The 16,394-nt window shown below is 42.4% G+C and overlaps 2 protein-coding genes across 4 annotated transcripts in view; one reads left to right on the top strand and one right to left on the bottom strand.

Moving 5' to 3' along the window:
- LAMA3 (laminin subunit alpha 3) overlaps positions 1-5,609 on the bottom strand; it is a 111,354-nt gene extending 105,745 nt beyond the window's left edge. For all 3 annotated transcript variants that reach the window (XM_042029749.1, XM_042029760.1, XM_042029739.1), the window contains exon 1: positions 5,185-5,609. In XM_042029749.1, coding sequence (XP_041885683.1) covers positions 5,185-5,448 — 264 coding nt within the window. In that variant the 5' untranslated portion in view covers positions 5,449-5,609. The remainder of the gene's footprint in view (positions 1-5,184) is intronic.
- A 134-nt stretch (positions 5,610-5,743) lies between these two features.
- ANKRD29 (ankyrin repeat domain 29) overlaps positions 5,744-16,394 on the top strand; it is a 44,956-nt gene continuing 34,305 nt past the window's right edge. The window contains exon 1 of the mRNA XM_042029785.1: positions 5,744-5,836. The gene's annotated coding sequence lies outside the window, so the exon portion shown is untranslated. The remainder of the gene's footprint in view (positions 5,837-16,394) is intronic.

Below are 16,394 nucleotides of genomic sequence, written 5' to 3' on the forward strand. Positions count from 1 at the left end.
CCACTTTATAGAGAAATAACAGAAGGGCTCTCACATTCTTGCTGGGGGCAGTCTTGCAAGCTTGGTGAGTTTAAGATGTTCAACAGAATTTATTTCACATCTACCATAGTTACTAACAGATTGGAAAATACTTCATCGGTCTCATGCGATACAAATATACCATCCTGTGTCTTTCAAGTATGAAACAGAGATGTTCACTGAATTGAATGTTTCTGCAGCAATAGCAATAATTTCAGCATCTGCATCTAGCAGTAGTTCCATCCTCATCCTCCTCTTCCAGAAAGCCCAGCATATGATGCAGTTTCCAGAAGACATGGCTACCATTAGCTGTTCTGATTCAGCACTGCCAGTGCCAATCTGACTGTGGGTTAATGCTGGAACCCTGGGTTCTGAGAATTTCAGCCTGTCAGTGCTGAGAGGCAGCGATCCTCAGAAGTACACTGTATTCAATCCAAAACCCTGGGAAAAGCTTCCTAAATTGTGTGATAACACTGAGGTTATTGCTGTGTAATTAAAAGTTGTATCACAGGGTGAAATATGTAGAAATGTAGAAAATTAGGTTTAGGGGATATAGGTAATAATAGATTACAATATGGAGGATTTGGGGTGTGGATTTATGTCTTCTTCTTTCTCCTTCTTCTTCACAAATCTGAATGCTCTATCACTGGTCAAAAGTTCTGCACTGCAGAACACGAAAAGTTAGTAACTGGGTTGTAAGTAAAAACATATTACTTAGCATTTCATAATTGGTTAGTTTAGACTTTTAAAAACCTTGAAAATTAAAACTCACGGCCATTTTCCAGCCTGCCAACAAAGAGGCACATACCGTGCAGCTGTATTACTGATAAGATATAACAAACAACTAAGTCCGAACAAGAATTCTCAATCTCCTGCGTCTTAATTCGAACTCTGAGAAAAAGAACTTGAAATACAAAAACAGAAGAAAAAGAATACGTTAACTCTTGACAATTCAAAGGGACTAAATACTCACATGCACAAGTTGGTTAACTGCATCTGGGGTCATGTTATAACATGATTCTCCTCCAGCTCTGTTAGAGAAGATGGTTTGGCTGACTTTAATACAAACTACAGTATGCCAGGACACTGTCTGATTCAGATGATTTGCTGCAGCAGATACACATCAGCCTGTGCTAGCTACAGGCAACTCTGCCAGCTTCTGCAGTGACGACAAAGAACATCATGCCACTATCTGCAAAAATCCATACCCTGAGAAATCTATCTATGCACTGGCAACTGCAGTTACTACCACATCAGAGCATCTTCCCTGACAAATGCATACCTGAGTTCTGACATGTGTGTTACAACTGGGCAAGCTTCCCTAAATAGCTTTATAATGGGCTTGAGACACAGTCTTTAGATCTGAATTACATTCACAATCATCAGGCTGGAAGTACACAGGAAGCAGTTCTGTTACAGCAGTTCCAGCTCTGATCTGGAAACAACCTCAAAGAAAGGTTGAATGAGAAGAAAACAATGGGGAGTACTAAACAGAGGAGTTTAATTTACATGCAGTTATGTGATTTCAGTATACCAGAGCACTTGATCTGAACTCAAGATACCATCTTTTTCTTTTTGGGCACATAATTCAAAGAATTTCATTGCAACAGCTGAAGTTTCAGTTCTTTAAACTACATTCCAGCCACCCTGCCAACTAGGCAGCAAAACAAAAATGAAAGAAAAAAACTTATTGGACAGAGCAGCCTTCCTTCCTTCTCACTGGCAGTATCTCAGGCACATCACACTCAGCCTGTCTGCTACAGGACACGTCTCCATTCCAGTAGACTGAGCCTTGAAACTTGGTTTGATTTTGGCTGCAGTTCATCAGACAGGCAGGTGTGCATTTGCTGGTGACCTTGCTACCCTCCTTTCCCCTGCTTCTTCTGAGCAAAGGAGAGACCTGGAACTGCATGAAAGAGTTTGCTGAAATACACCAGTGTGGACCAGGGACACACAGGGATGAAAATGTCTCACCTGTAAGTTATAGAAAGTGACAACAATGAAGGATTTGTTCACTATTTGATACCTAGCAGCTCTGTGCCCACTGGCAGGGCAGGACAGGTATGCAGTTAGACTTTAACTCACACCCGCACACACCACTGTGGACAGACTGGCAGGCAAAACCAGGCATGCCACTTATCTATCAGCTGCTGAAATATTTTATACTGTTGTGCATTTCTTCACTCAACACTGTTCTTATTAAGTCATTGTCCCACATGCCAATGTGCTACATAAGGGAAACCCACCTCGTTCCACAGTGTATGTCCAGCATTGCCTTATGAGCCTTGCTTGAGCTGCCCATGAAGGGACTGGCCACCCCACCGATCACCTTTAAACAACCTCCAAATGCTCTTTCTGGATTTGCTGAATATTACAGGCTTCACTGAAAGACACATCACTAAATGACAAGCTGAACGAGAACAACCAATGGCAGAGCAATGAAAATGATGCTGGGGCTGCTCTTCGTCTCTGCCTTATTTTCAGATAGCACTGGCAACAGAGCTGTCTGCTCTGTTTGCCAGAATGAGGATCACATTCTGCACCTCTTTTCCAATTTCCCTATTCATAGAGCAACTCCTGCAATCCAGCATTGTATAGAGTCCAAAAGAGAGTGACTCAAGTGTGTGGTATCACTTGAACTTGAACCAGCACAACACAGTGGCTATTACACCTATCACTTTGTAAAAGCCACATGACCTTCCCTCAGACTCTTAAGAAACAACACTTGAATACTTCTGCTGATTTTAAATCCTTCTATGTAAGTTCATGTTCTGTAAAAGTTTAATGCAATTCTCTCCAATTTTCCATGAAAGAAGAAATTCTCTTATTTACAGCGTCTTTGAACTTGTGAGGTGAAGTGGCTTGAGAATACACACATTGTGCATTTTCCATGTCTGGATTTCCCTGGCCTTTTGAAAGACTTTCCAACCCTTCTTGAACCATAACAACTACTGGTAAACCACAGAAGCATTCATGTCATGTATCTCAATGGGGCCTTGTTATAACTGGAAGGAGACGCTGCTGTATCTGTGCTTACACAAACGCAATGAGAGGCACAACACGCTTCCTCGTGCCAGGGCTGAGCTATCAGCAGTCCTTTGGGAACTTTAATCGGGCATGAACCATAACAGCCCTCTAACCTAGGACCTGCAAGTCAAACATTTAAGAAGAAATCCCCCCTTTCTAGCCTCCCTCTTCCTTTACACAGCAAACCCTCATTTCCAGTTGAGTGTTAGCATATAAAGAGAACAACTACAAAAACCATCAATGGCAACATGCAAGCTTCATTCCGCTTGCTTGCCAAGTTTATCTGATGTTTGCTTTGGCTGATTTTTATTACCCTGTGATTTCTGATATTTCAAGGCATGTCAGTTTGAGATTTGCTGCTATCTGCAGCAGTGGGCTATAGCGAGTGGCTGAGATTGCTGGGTTTGCTGTTCACCTGGTGGCATGGTTGTTTCAGGCAATTTTAAACATGGGTGTCACATTCAGTATGGAAGGATGGGTGCCTAAACTTCAGAGGTGTGTTAGAAACAGAGAACCAGGCAGTTTCCTGATCATCACAACCTTTTTTTGTAACCTCAGTTTAAGCATGTAACACCTGTGTCCCAGTTTCCCTTTTACTAGAACGGTATAATACTCAGCCTGTAAGCATCTCCAAAGCACTTTGAGCTTTTTTTATGACTGAAAGTGCTACAAAGATATACGGTAATATAAGGAGAGAGAGAGATATAAGAAGATTCCATTGTGAGGCAGGGTGGTACGGCAGAGGGAAGTCCAGAGCAAAGCACACTGCTGGCTACGGCTGCCCAATGAACTGTGATGGCAGGTTGCATGATAGTGCACGCTCCCTTCTGGCACATGGCAAGGAATACATATGCTGCATGTTCTTAGTCCTCTACCCTCTCTTGAGCACCATTCTCATTAAAAACTGAGAAGAACAACTCTGTTATCCATTGCAACTCCTTCTGAAACCATATATTAAGGGGTTTTTTCACTACTAAACGTACAAACACCTCATAAGACTTTGAAACACTAGTCCTTCTTCCAAGATACTAAAAATTTACTTGTATGCTTTCTGTATTGCCTGAAGTCAGACAGTGGACCTTTAAGCTTTCAAAATCCCTTTCAAACCGCAATTTCATTCTGGCTCTCCTCCCACCAAGAGAGAATGCAATTAAAATAACTTTGGAAGGTCTGAGGCTTCAGGAAAGTCCCATCTTTTAACAAAGCCCTGATCAGATACCAAGCATCTATTGCAGTACAACGGTTTGGTGCATTTGTTACTCCTTTTTTATCCTCCAACAAATGTGTAAATACATGTTTCTTCCAAGGGAAAAATATATTTCCAATAATCCTTTTTCAGAAGTTTTGCAGTTTATTGTTATCTTTCTTGTGACTGGCACAAAACGTGTGTAGTAATCTTGTGCTATGCTAGGAAAGAACAGTGCAATCCTGGCTGCCCTCTGTGCCTATACTCCCTGTCAGAGTCCTAGGGAGTCTCTGGTTTCCTCCCACAAGCAATGCAAGGCACAAACGATAACCCTCACATTTAGTGCTTCTAAAATACCACAAAATACTTGATTAAAGCCAGTACTCTTTTCCCGCCGCCCGCAGAGAACTGCCCGCTGTCCAGCCAGCGGCTACTAGAGCAGTCCCATCCCATCCATCCCCCCCAAGCTCGCTGCTCACCGCAGACCACGGGCCACGCGCTGAGGCCACAAAACACCACCCTGGGCACTCCCTAAGGCACTTCCAGGTGCCCGACGGGACGAGCAGCTCACACACGCCCGGGAGCAGCCGCAGCCCCGTGGCACCGCGGCCGGAGGGGCGGCTGCCGGTCCCCGCGGCCGGGGCGGTGTGTGGGTGTGTGGCTCCAGGAGGTGCCGGCACACCTGAGGGCAGGTGCGCGGGCAGAGGCGCCGCTGTTCGCTTCCATTCATCCCGCCCGGCGCTTCCCTGCGCGGGCTCCCGCCGGTCCACGCTCCCCTTCTATGCCCGTGGCACACGCCCAGCCAGGAGGAAACGAGACCGCGCGCAGCAGGGTCACGTCAGACCCCCCAAAAAGACACACGCACACACACACGTATCCCCACACACACCCCGGGGATGCGGCGCGGGATGGGGAGGCGCGGCGCGGGGCAGGGGTCGCGGCCGCGCGGTTACCTGGATGGCGCGTCCCAGCGGGGCGGCGGCCGGGCCCCCCACCAGCTTGCAGAAGAGCTGCGGCCGCCCGCCGCCGCCGCCCGCCGCCTCCCCGCAGGTGGCCGTGGCCCAGATGCGGGCGGCCGTCGCCAGGTTGAAGTAGGGCGGGTAGAGGCTGAGCCCCGTCCCGCGGGAGGCGTCGGGCCCCGGCTGCGCGGCGCTGAGGACGAGGAGCGGCGGCAGCAGCAGCGCCCAGAGCCGCGGGGAGCCCGGCGGCGCGGCCATCCTGCGCCGGGCTCGGCCCTCGCCACCCCGCGGCGGCACTGCCCCGGCGGTGGGCGTGCAGGAGCGGGACAGGAGAAGGAACGGGAACTAAGAAGGAGAAGGAGCAGGCTGGGGGCTGCCTGCACCTCTCTCACAGCCTGCCTGCGCTGAGCTGCGCTGCGCGGTGCGGACTGGGGCGGGACGAGGCACAGCCCCGTCCCCCGGGGCGTGCGGGTGCGCTGGACGGGGCGGGACGGGGCGGGACGGGACGGGACGGGACGGGACGGGGGAAGGGTCTCCGGGCTGGCGGGGCTGCCCCAGGTGTGTGCCCAAGCGCCCAGCTCTGCGGCCGTGCCGAGAGGTGCCACCCCGCGGCTCAGCTGGAGCGCTCTGAGCTTCCTCGTCCTCGGTAAGTGCGCGGGTCAGTGTTTCTGACAGACCGTGAAGAAGTCTCAGAGAATGCCACGCGCATAATCTGTCCACAACACATTGCATTTGTGGCTACCCCATTCCTGGTAGTGTTGAAGGCCAGACTGGATGGGGCTCTGAGCGACCTGGTCTAGTGGGAGCTGACCCTGCCACGGACATGGGGATTGGACAACTAGGTGATCATTAAGGTTCCTTCCAACCCAAACCATTCTGTGATTCTCTGATAACCCCTGACCTGTCATGTCACATACAGGGAATAAAGTTAAGGTGTCCAAGCTTTCTCCACGAGCAGGGACATCCCCACAACAAGGTATACCCAGCTGCTCTCTGCAGGTCCTCAGGAAGACTGTGTGTGACTGTGCTGCAAAAATCGCAGCTCCTCTTGCCATTTTCAGTGCTCTGAGGCTGCTGGAAACGGTGCAGCCTGGGCCACCCTCCTGCAATGCACAGCCAGTGCTCGCAGCTCCTTATCGAATGGGTGTTCCTGCTCATCCAGGGCAGACAATGAGTCTCCTGTCTTTTTGAAGCTGTTTGGCACAGGCTTTGGGTAACACAGGAGCTGGGGGGGTGAGAAGGAAGGTTGCAGAGGGAGAAGGAGGCCTAAGAACCATGTCATCTGTATCAGGATTTGCACTGATTAATGGCATTGCTATCCTAAATGTCATACACCTATTCACATTTTCAATCCTACGCATGCTCACACATCCCGTGTTCAGTTCTCTTGACAAAATTTGAGGGGTTCAGGCAAAAGATAAGGGTAGAGACACATGCTTTCAATATTTTAAGAGTGATTCATGTGAGTTGCAAAGCATTTCATAACTTTATGAAAGCTTTACTACATGCCACTCAGCAGTGGGAAGAGAGATCCCTGGTGTACTGTTTCAGGAAGCACCAGCCGCAAGCTATTGATTTTGCCTACAAGAAAATCTCACTACCCTTGTTTGTTTGGCTGTGGCTTTAGCACACCATAGAGACATATCTGTGGGAGACAATTTTTGTGTCCTCCATAATAAAAGTTGGCTTTCATAAATGTAGCATGCTGTCAACTCACATACATCAGATTTCATAAATGCTTTCAATTTCTAGAGCACCTTAAAAATATTCCCCTTTCCAACCGTGAGATTGCGGAAAGGAAATGATCTTATTGAATATGTACATCATTTCACTTCATACAATAGATTGCATTTCATAAGAAATATGAGAGGTTTGAATACAAACATATGTTCCATTAACCAAAATGCCATGATATCAGATAGGAGAGCCACTATTCAAACGATTTCAAACTATTTCTTGAAAACCAGTTAAATCCCAAGTATATCCTGGAGTATATCGGTTTTTACAAACAGACATCTGGAAGTATCTGATGTAAGTCCAGAGCAAGCAAGCTCTTAGAAAGGCCTGCCCACTTTTTGGGGTGGTTCAGGTAAGGAGCCCAGCTTCAGAAGATCCTTTGCAATCTCACTTTGAAGAGAAGATTCTTGTGAGCTGTTTGGTGGGTTGCACAGCACAAAAGGCAGTCCTTGCTCACAAGAGATGTCCATTCTCAAACAGAGTATTGCTGAATTTATTGGTAAGCATCACATGAGAAAACACAACTTACACGAGCAAGAACCAAATAGTTTAGTAAAATAATGACATGTTCTTGGATCTAATTTCCTAAAAGTTAAAAACAGGGATGAAACTTTTGGAATATTCACAAAATTAGCCTATAAGATAGAAAAAAAGAGGGAGAAATCTTCCTGTTCTTTCCCTCATAAAATTGTGTGCATTTTTCTTAATGTATACCTAGATTTAAAAATGTTTTTTGGCCATCTAGGTAATTTTTCTGTCCTTTTGTTAATCACTTATGCCAATCAAGGAGTTTTTTTTAATTCAGTGTGTTTTCTAGAAATAGAGATCAAAGTGCCACCTTTTAGATTTTCTTGAAAAATCTCTAGAGGTCTCTCTAAATATGTGGGCAGGTATTATGAAACATGCAATGATGATTTTTGCCTTTGACTCCAAGTGGTTGGAAAAAATGTTTATAGTGGCATTCCCAGCACAGGTACTCGATAACTTGATTCCTCTAAAAAGTGACTAAAAATTTTATGCAGAGACCCTGGAGCTATGCACAGCCAGAGAGAATAATTTGTGTGAGGAAGCAGACAGAGCAATAGTGTGGGTGTGTATATGGAGGTGATGATAACAGCATGGCCTGTCACCAGCAGATGGAAAACTGAAATTTTTCTGTAACTTCACTGAATTTTGGCTCACCTTATCTAATATAGAAATTCATCCTATAAAAAGGTCACTATCAATAATTCATGGAATAATACTTCATCTTCCCCTCCTGTCATCTTTTTTTGTAATTACAGGTTCCAGAAACACAGGTAAGAATTTATTAGCTGGCAGCTGTCTGCAATCAGCATTTATAAGACAGTGCCACTCTGCAGAAAACACTCTTCTCCAGCTACCTGCCCTTTTTTCCTCCCTGTTAAGCCTCTCCTCCTCTTTCCTTCAGCTTCTATAAGGTCTGCTTTCCTTATTTCTTCATGTCTGCAAGGAGTAAACTGTGTTAGTTGACTGATGTTTAGCAGTTTATTGAATAAATGTAGGCAATTGAAAATGTTACTGGGTCTGTATTATTATGACATAAGCAGATTACATTACATTATTTTGCATTTACACTATTATGAATATAGATCATTCTTTCTATTTTAAAATACGTTCGTTTAAAATTTCAAGTCAAGAATGTTTGTTGAAAATTAGCCTTGCTGATGTAACTCTGTTTCACTCTCTTAGTGATATGTGCATTATAGCATGTCTTGTCTCATACTGCTGTTTCATATATGTTATGTTATAAACCTCAGTGAAAATCAAACCATCAATAGATAGTCCCAGTGAGTTACATTTTTTGTTGCTCACTGAGTAATTAGTGGTAATATTGAGCTCCTACTTTACGGTCCCACATTGCCACACCGGGTGTTACAGGAATTTGCTCTTTTTTTTGAGATAGTAACGAATCAATATGCTACCAGGTAGCTAGAAAGTCTCTCAGATTAGATAGTCCTGATTCTCTACTCAGTGATCGTTAAAGATTAAACTGTGCATCTTGTTCCCCCATTGAAGTTTCCTATCTGGCATTTATGTTTAAGCCAGTCTTAATAATTTTCAGGAGAGACTCAGTACTTTGCAGGAAGACTCTTCCACAGACTAAATCTTTATCAGGTAAGCACATCCGTAGCCTAGAGTGTAAATACCCAACCAGAAGCTTTCAAGCTCGGATAACGATCCCTACTTCTATCACGGAAATAATGCATTTATCACATCCTGCCATAAATGCTTATGCATGACTAATAGTCAGTTTGTGTCTATATGTAAACTTCCAGTAGTTTTAATAACAGCTTATTGCAGTAAACCTAGACTAAAGTAAGGTTACTTGAAGGCACTCTGGTTTAATAGATGCATACTCCTTGCGCCATAGTATTTGAGGACCCTACCATGTCACTTTGAAAAAGATAAATTATCCTCTTTGTAACTGGAATAGAGGCATATAGAAGCTGGGACCAAGGTCTGAAATGCAATTCTGTCAGCAAAAACAGTTTGGATGACTAAATTACTTAGTGTAATCCCAAACTCAGTTCTTCAGAGCTGCACTTTCTCTTGCCTTTGGTTTGATTTCATTTTTTCTTGTTTCTTTCACCAGTTTCTTTCTGGATTTACACACTAGGATGACACCATCCTTCTTCATAGACCATCTTTTTCTGAATGTCCTTGTACTATGCCTGCTAGATCTTGTTAGCCATCCAATTGGAGCCTCTCTTATGGTCTGTCCTATCATCTCACATGATTCAGGTATTTCAGCTGATGCTTTTTGAACTTTTTCATAATTAGATGTCTGCATAATGTTGCTGTACCATGCAACTGTGATGGTTGCATGGTAGTTTACTAGATACCATTTCCTTAGCATCATTCTACAGCCTAATATGAGCTCTGTCTTTCCTAGTCAGAAATCCCATGTACTAAGATTTTTCCTTTACATTCTGCTTCCTAAGTTTACTTGACATAGTCCTATAACAGAAAACCACTGTGTGTGAGCACACTCAGTTTCTAAGGGCTCTCAAGTTAAATTGCAACATCTGAAGAGCATTCTCATTGTAACTCTTGTATTTTTTCCTATCTTTTGGTCTTTTCTTGCAATGTCCTGGCTACAAAAAACTTCCTAGTAAGCACTAATGGCTTGATGGGATTGTGGACCAAAAAACCTTAAAATGGCTTTGTGGCAGATTGGTGTTTCATGCTCTTTCACTGCAGAGAAGTGCAAAGCCAAAAGAGGAGGGAAGGTGAATGTTTGCTGCTTTACAACACTTTCCCCATTCATGGGAAGGCAAATTGCATTTTCATGAGAAGGGAAATTACACTTTCAAGGCAAAACCATGAGCTCTCATCCCTTGCCAGTGTGTAGAACTCATGACAGTCCCTCCCAGGTTTTTTTTATGTTTGCTCACTGAGTATCCTGAGTCTAGGGCAACCCTGTAAGTGAGACACAACTTCTTTGCCATCCAGTTCCAAAGAGTAAGTCCAGAGGAACACTCTGGGGTATGTAGCTAAAGGTGTGGCTAAGACTCCCTAAGCAAACTACACTTGACCATAACTCCTGTTAACTACAGAGGCTAATGTATCTTTTTTTTTTCCTTGAATAAGCTTTCTAATGGACAACATTAAAATCTATCCACTTTATTGTTTTGCTTCTTAATGGATTTCCTTTTTATTCTCAGCTTCCTGTACTTTTTTATAGAGTTGCTCATGGACTTAAAAGTTCAAAAAGAAGAAAACAAGTCTTGGTCATAAAATGGCTAATTTTCTGTGAAGAAGCACATGCTTGCTTTGGTCAGTACCCAATGACTTGTCAGTCAAACATCTGGGGAAAACTAAAATGTCAGCTCTTGTATTTTTCACATCCTGTTTTTCTATTTGCTGACATTGGTGCTATTATTGCTGCTTTGGCCATCATAATATGGCAAAACAGCTCTCCACAGACTCCCTGCCGTAGTATGCCAGCAGCTACTCATGGAAACCACTTCTTTGTAGTCTGCTTTTCCTAACAGGCTTTTTTAGCCATTGGTTAAATTAGATTGGCATTTGAATTTCATCTTTTTCTCTGCCAGAATTGTCTTTTATCTGATCTCTATTAATAAGGCAGTGTTTTTTCTAGGATTTGTTTCCAGAAAGGCTTTTATACTTTCAGGTAGTGTTGGTGTTACAAACTGCCTCAGGTTTACTTCAATCTCAGCTCTAGCCTGACCATAGTCTCATCAAGTTCTTAATTTTTAAATAGAACCTTATGTTTAAATGTGATAGGAAGCCAGACTTTCAGCAATATATACTGAGGAGACTCTGGTGCTATATCAGTTTGTTCCAGCTGAGGATCAGGCAAAAAATGCAACTGAAAATTCAAACAGATGTAGTTTAAGAGTATTGATTTATTTACTTTAATTTTTGTAACTTAGAAAATATAGTAAATTTAAATCCCTTGTGAAAGTGCAGAAGATTTAGTGGAGAATACTTTTGCTATGTTTTTTTAAGCACAATTGCAGATTTGTGTAACACAGACATAATACACTACAAAAATTCTCCATGGAAGAGAATTTATAATTATAAGAGCCACAGCTCTTACAAATCACTATTTTCTTCTTCTTTTTTTTTGTTGGTAATAATTGGTTTCAGTGATGTTAATTACCAGGAGCTTCATTAGGAGATGTGATATGGCTTGTTAGCCCTACTGTGGTATTATTTTGCCATTTGGGTATTTTATCATACAGTCGTCTACCTATGTTCCTTAGCCAAATCCTTTCTTTTCAATTAGTGGACTGATTTTCTGACCAGCAGAGCATAAGACAGAGAAATTGAACTGACTAAGCTATGGCCAGTAACTCAAATAAACTTTGTAAGTGGCAAGGCAAGTAGTTTCTCTCTCGCATGCATAGAGTTGACTCCTATTGAACTTGCTTGTGCCCTGTCATACATACCCTCAGCCCAAGGTCTCACTCCCTTCCTTTGAGGACCTCCACTCTCTCCAAGTGAGGATGAAATTAATCTACCAGATCCATTTTACTGGGTGGGGTGAGCTCTAAGGTGCCAGCGAGCCATCTCAGAGAATCTGGACCCTTGAAAGTTATGCTCCACAATGGTTTCTGCTGTCCTCAGACAAAGCCTTTGGGACAGAGAGGAAATAGCCAAACACACTCTGTTCAGCTGCTCAGGATGGCTCATGTGAACGAGACAGTGAGAATCTTACACTTCCATGCTAGATACAGAGCAGTTTTGTGGTTCCTGTGCAGTGATAATGACATGTGTCCCCCTTTAACAAATCTATTTACTTAGGCTTAGGAGGATAACTAGAATTTGGCCTGATTTCTTACACTGAGGTTTTTTATCTTAGTAAATGTACACAAGTCTTCCACTTACGGTAAGTCAGTTATATTCTGTGGGGAAAAAAAATAGCAAGCCCTGGATTATCTGCTGTTTTTCCTACCTGTAGCAGCATATGGGATATATCATCATTGTTCTCAACTCATGTGACACATATGTTTTCAGATTCACAACATTTCTCACAGTAAAGTTATATACAATAATATACAAACAACAGCTGGGGAAAACAGATATGATATTATTTCATTTGAATATGCCTTTCTGTTTAGAGTACTTCACAATCTAATCAGGTTTAGATTGTTCATGGACTCAAGACAGCCAGTTTCATTTATCTACACCACTATCCATCAGCACTTAAGTGCCAGGCATAGGGTTAGAAAGATTGCAGACTTGAATACAGGCTCATGGGCTTCTCTCTGGCTGAGCAGATGGAAAGTAGGTAAACAATTCACTTCAGACTGAGTCATAAAATCAGCATATACAGAGGATAAGCAGGGAAAGCAAAAGGAAATGACAGATGAAGAGAACATACAGTGGCAACCTGTACACGCTGTCTTAAAGCAATATAACTTGAAGAGAGCAAAATTCCAAGACTGGGAGGAGAAGGATAAAAAAATTTTGAGTGTCATGTACCTGTACAGATGGAACACAGAGATGTTTTAAGTTGAGCTGTTTGAAGGTTGGAAGGCATTTGCACTTAAGTGAAGATGGCATGCTGGTGCTTATACTGGACTAGAAATTAGTCTTATGTGGTAATTGTAGTCCTTTCATTGATTCCCTTGACCTGTCACTTCATATCTGTGGCAAAAATCATTAATTTGCTGTGAACAAATGGAAAAAAGGAAGGAAAACAGCAAATTCACTGAAAAACTCAAGTGGCAATTTGTGGAGTTTGTTCCCTACTGCTTATTCAAGTGCAACTCTAACTTCTCTCTGATTTCCCTGGTCATTAGCCCAGGCATCAGTTCAAAGGTTCAGATGAAGGAAGTTAATAACACTCCTGTGGTCCCCAGAAGCTACATGTCCTTACACCAGCTTATAACAGCAAATCTGATAGGAAGTTGGATGTCATAGGAGGCCTCAGCAAAAAGGCCATGGAGTGAAAAGAGAGATTCAAGGTAAGAGCTCCCTAGAAGGATGAATGAATACAGTTACCAACATGTTGGGTAAACTATTTATATTAATAGATAAACTTTTCCATTTTCAGGTCCAGTTTTGTAAATTCCCCATTCTATTTTTAAAAGTTTTATGGGATACATAAATACTTGGTACAGTTTTCCTGATAAGTCTGCAAGATTTATTTTCAAAGTAACTTTTACTGTTTCTAATATTATCCCTATTCATTTCCAGGAATAACTTCCAAAATAAAGAGTTACTCAAAGTGCTTTCTTCATACACTTTTTGTAAAATAGACCTGTACTTTTTTAATATTATGGAAATAAGGAACAGCCTGTGTAGATATTTATTCTGCAGTTTAGCAAGGGAAAGATTAATGGAAATGGTAGACCAGATGGAAAATCTTTTTGTTTATCGACTGCTTTATTAAAGTTATTGCTGATGACTTAAATGCATTTTCTTCAACATGAAGAATTTAAATTAACAGTCAAAAAAATATGATATTTACATGAAAAGTACAATATGCAACTTGAAGACTAATGTTCCTGATAATTGCAAAATTGAAGTCAATCTATTAACTTAGTTTTCCCTAAATTTTGCAATATTCCATCTTCAAATTAAAGTAAGTCCTACAACAAAGACATCAACAAAACCAGGCCATATTCCTTAAAGAATCCCACAAAAGTGCTTCCCAAATCCTGAAATCAGGATCATAACACAGGCTGAAAATGTACTGGAAAGGCATGACAGCATGAATTAACCTGATGCAATGCTATTAATTAATCCTTGGAGTTGTCACTGTGTGGTAGGATTTACTGATTTCAGTGTCTCAAGAAGCAGATCTCCCCAAAGTTATGTTATTGAAATCTTTGTCTGTGGAATTTTAGCAAGAATACGATTTTTGGCTCGAAATGAGCAGTGTCTTTTTTGTTCATAAATAGATAAATTTAGGAGATTAGATACCACCTCAGCAGCAAGCCTGTATGTGTTTCTGTGCACTTTCATACTGACACATTCACGGATCTGCTCTGGCACTTTCCTGATTTAAAACTCCTTGTGCATGCAAGGGAAGGCTGGAAGTAAAATCAGTTTGCTGAATTAATTTAGAAATGCCTCTCTGATCTGTCACTTTTTAATCAAAAGACAGTTGGAATAGCAGTAATATATTGCACTCAAATTAATATCCACCTCATGATGTTGTAGCATTTTGCATGCAAACTTTAGCTAAGTACATAAACAGTAATCAATCTGAAACATGCAGCTGGTTTTCTCTGTGGCTGTTCAAGTGTTTCAATAGGAGATGAGCAGTGCTACTCTCATGAAAAGAAGCAAGCCCAGTTATTCAACCCTAAGGAGCCAAAGGGCATCAAACCAAGAAGCAGACAAGGGTTCCTTTTGGACTGAAGAATATTCCTAGGTATAGCATGCTGGATTAGGAATGATTCATACTCCCAGGCAGGGATGGGCAAGCCCAGGCACTCCAGGATGTATCACTCTTGTTGGACATGTACAAGCTGATGACACAAGCTGTTGTCAGTAGGTACAGCATGCTTAGAAAGTATCACATTTATTGTGTATGTTATGTACTATGAATTTGATTTGTGCACCCTGAAAAAGGTCAGGTTTACCATGTTCTTGAAGAGGGTTGATGAAGCACACATACATGAAGCCTACAGTAAACTGCAGTGGACAAGCCTAGGATTTCCTGATGGTTTGTGGCCCATTTGTAGGTGCTGCAGAACATCTGTAAGTCCTGGGCAAATAGTGAGTGAGACTCCCCACGTTCTCACTGGGATCACGCACAGGGCAAAGGGAAGGAGCCGTGGCACAAGACTTTGGCTACTTTTCAGGCTGGAGAGGGGGGCCAACATGGCTGTACCAGACATACGGTATTTTTTCTATATCAAAGACTGCACTGCAGTGTAGAGATATCTAAACTAGCTGAGGTAGTAGCAGCACAACACAGGCTGTCTACATTTGCAAGTAGTGCAGCCTGACAGGAGTGAATCTGTAGAGCAAACGGTGCTGAGGATCAAAAGTCTACATTGTAGCCATGTCATGTTGCATTTGTGTTTGTTTGAATTCAGATTAGCTCTCTTTCAATCCCAGTTTGCCGCTGCAGTCCACTGAGTCTGCTCCTGGAGAAGTTCTTTGAGGTTAGTTCAAAATGGATCCAGTTTGCACAGTACAAGATCCCTCCACAACAAGAAAACAGCACAGTAAAGGGAGACAACTGGGAGATTCACTTCAGCTGTGTACTCCTCATCCGGACTAGAGCACTAAATTAGATGTCCCAGAGAGGTCAGCATGAACGGATTTAGCCAGCCAAGCAGTTGGATTTGCTGGTCTATGCAGATGTCCATGCTGGCACAGCAGAACTGCTGCTGGTGTCTGAGCTTGCCAGCTCAGTTCACTCCACAGCACAGTGCACGATTTAGCCAAGATCAAGAGTGATTTCAGCAACATAAAGAGTCAAAAGTTTGGGAAAGAGAAAAAAGTTTTAGAGCTGCTCTCTTACTGTGGGCTGGTATTGAATCTTGCTGACAAAAACTGATGAGCAAAATCCTTAGGCTGATGGTTTCAAAAGTAGTCCTTGTCCTAGTGTCAGCATTTTGAGTTACAATGCAAAAGAACGTAAGGAAGCTAAAGTGAGAAGTTATTTTTTTAAATTTTGGCACAAAAGGCTTGCCCAGGCCCACCCAGGAGGTCACAGGCAGAAACATACACAGTTGTCTAAGAGGCAATGATCCAGGATTTTGAAATCATGCAGAGAGAACTACAGTAGTAAAGAGGATTCATACCTTTAGTAAAATAGAAATAGAATTTGCTGTTCAAGGTAGCCAAGCTTATTACTGTTGTTGTCTGGGTAAAATCAGGCTTCAAAATTTGTAACTGAAACTGCTGAAGATTGCTCCATTTTACATTTTAAACTGCCTTTTTTTTTTAATATACTTTGAAGAAAGTTATTTATTTCTAGAAAAACATAGAAACCTGTATACATTTTTAAAAAT

Source organism: Corvus kubaryi, unplaced genomic scaffold, assembly GCF_017639235.1.
Source record: "Corvus kubaryi isolate FWS band 111438036 unplaced genomic scaffold, C.kubaryi_AGA036_p1.0 132, whole genome shotgun sequence".
Classification (NCBI taxonomy): Eukaryota; Metazoa; Chordata; class Aves; order Passeriformes; family Corvidae; genus Corvus; species Corvus kubaryi.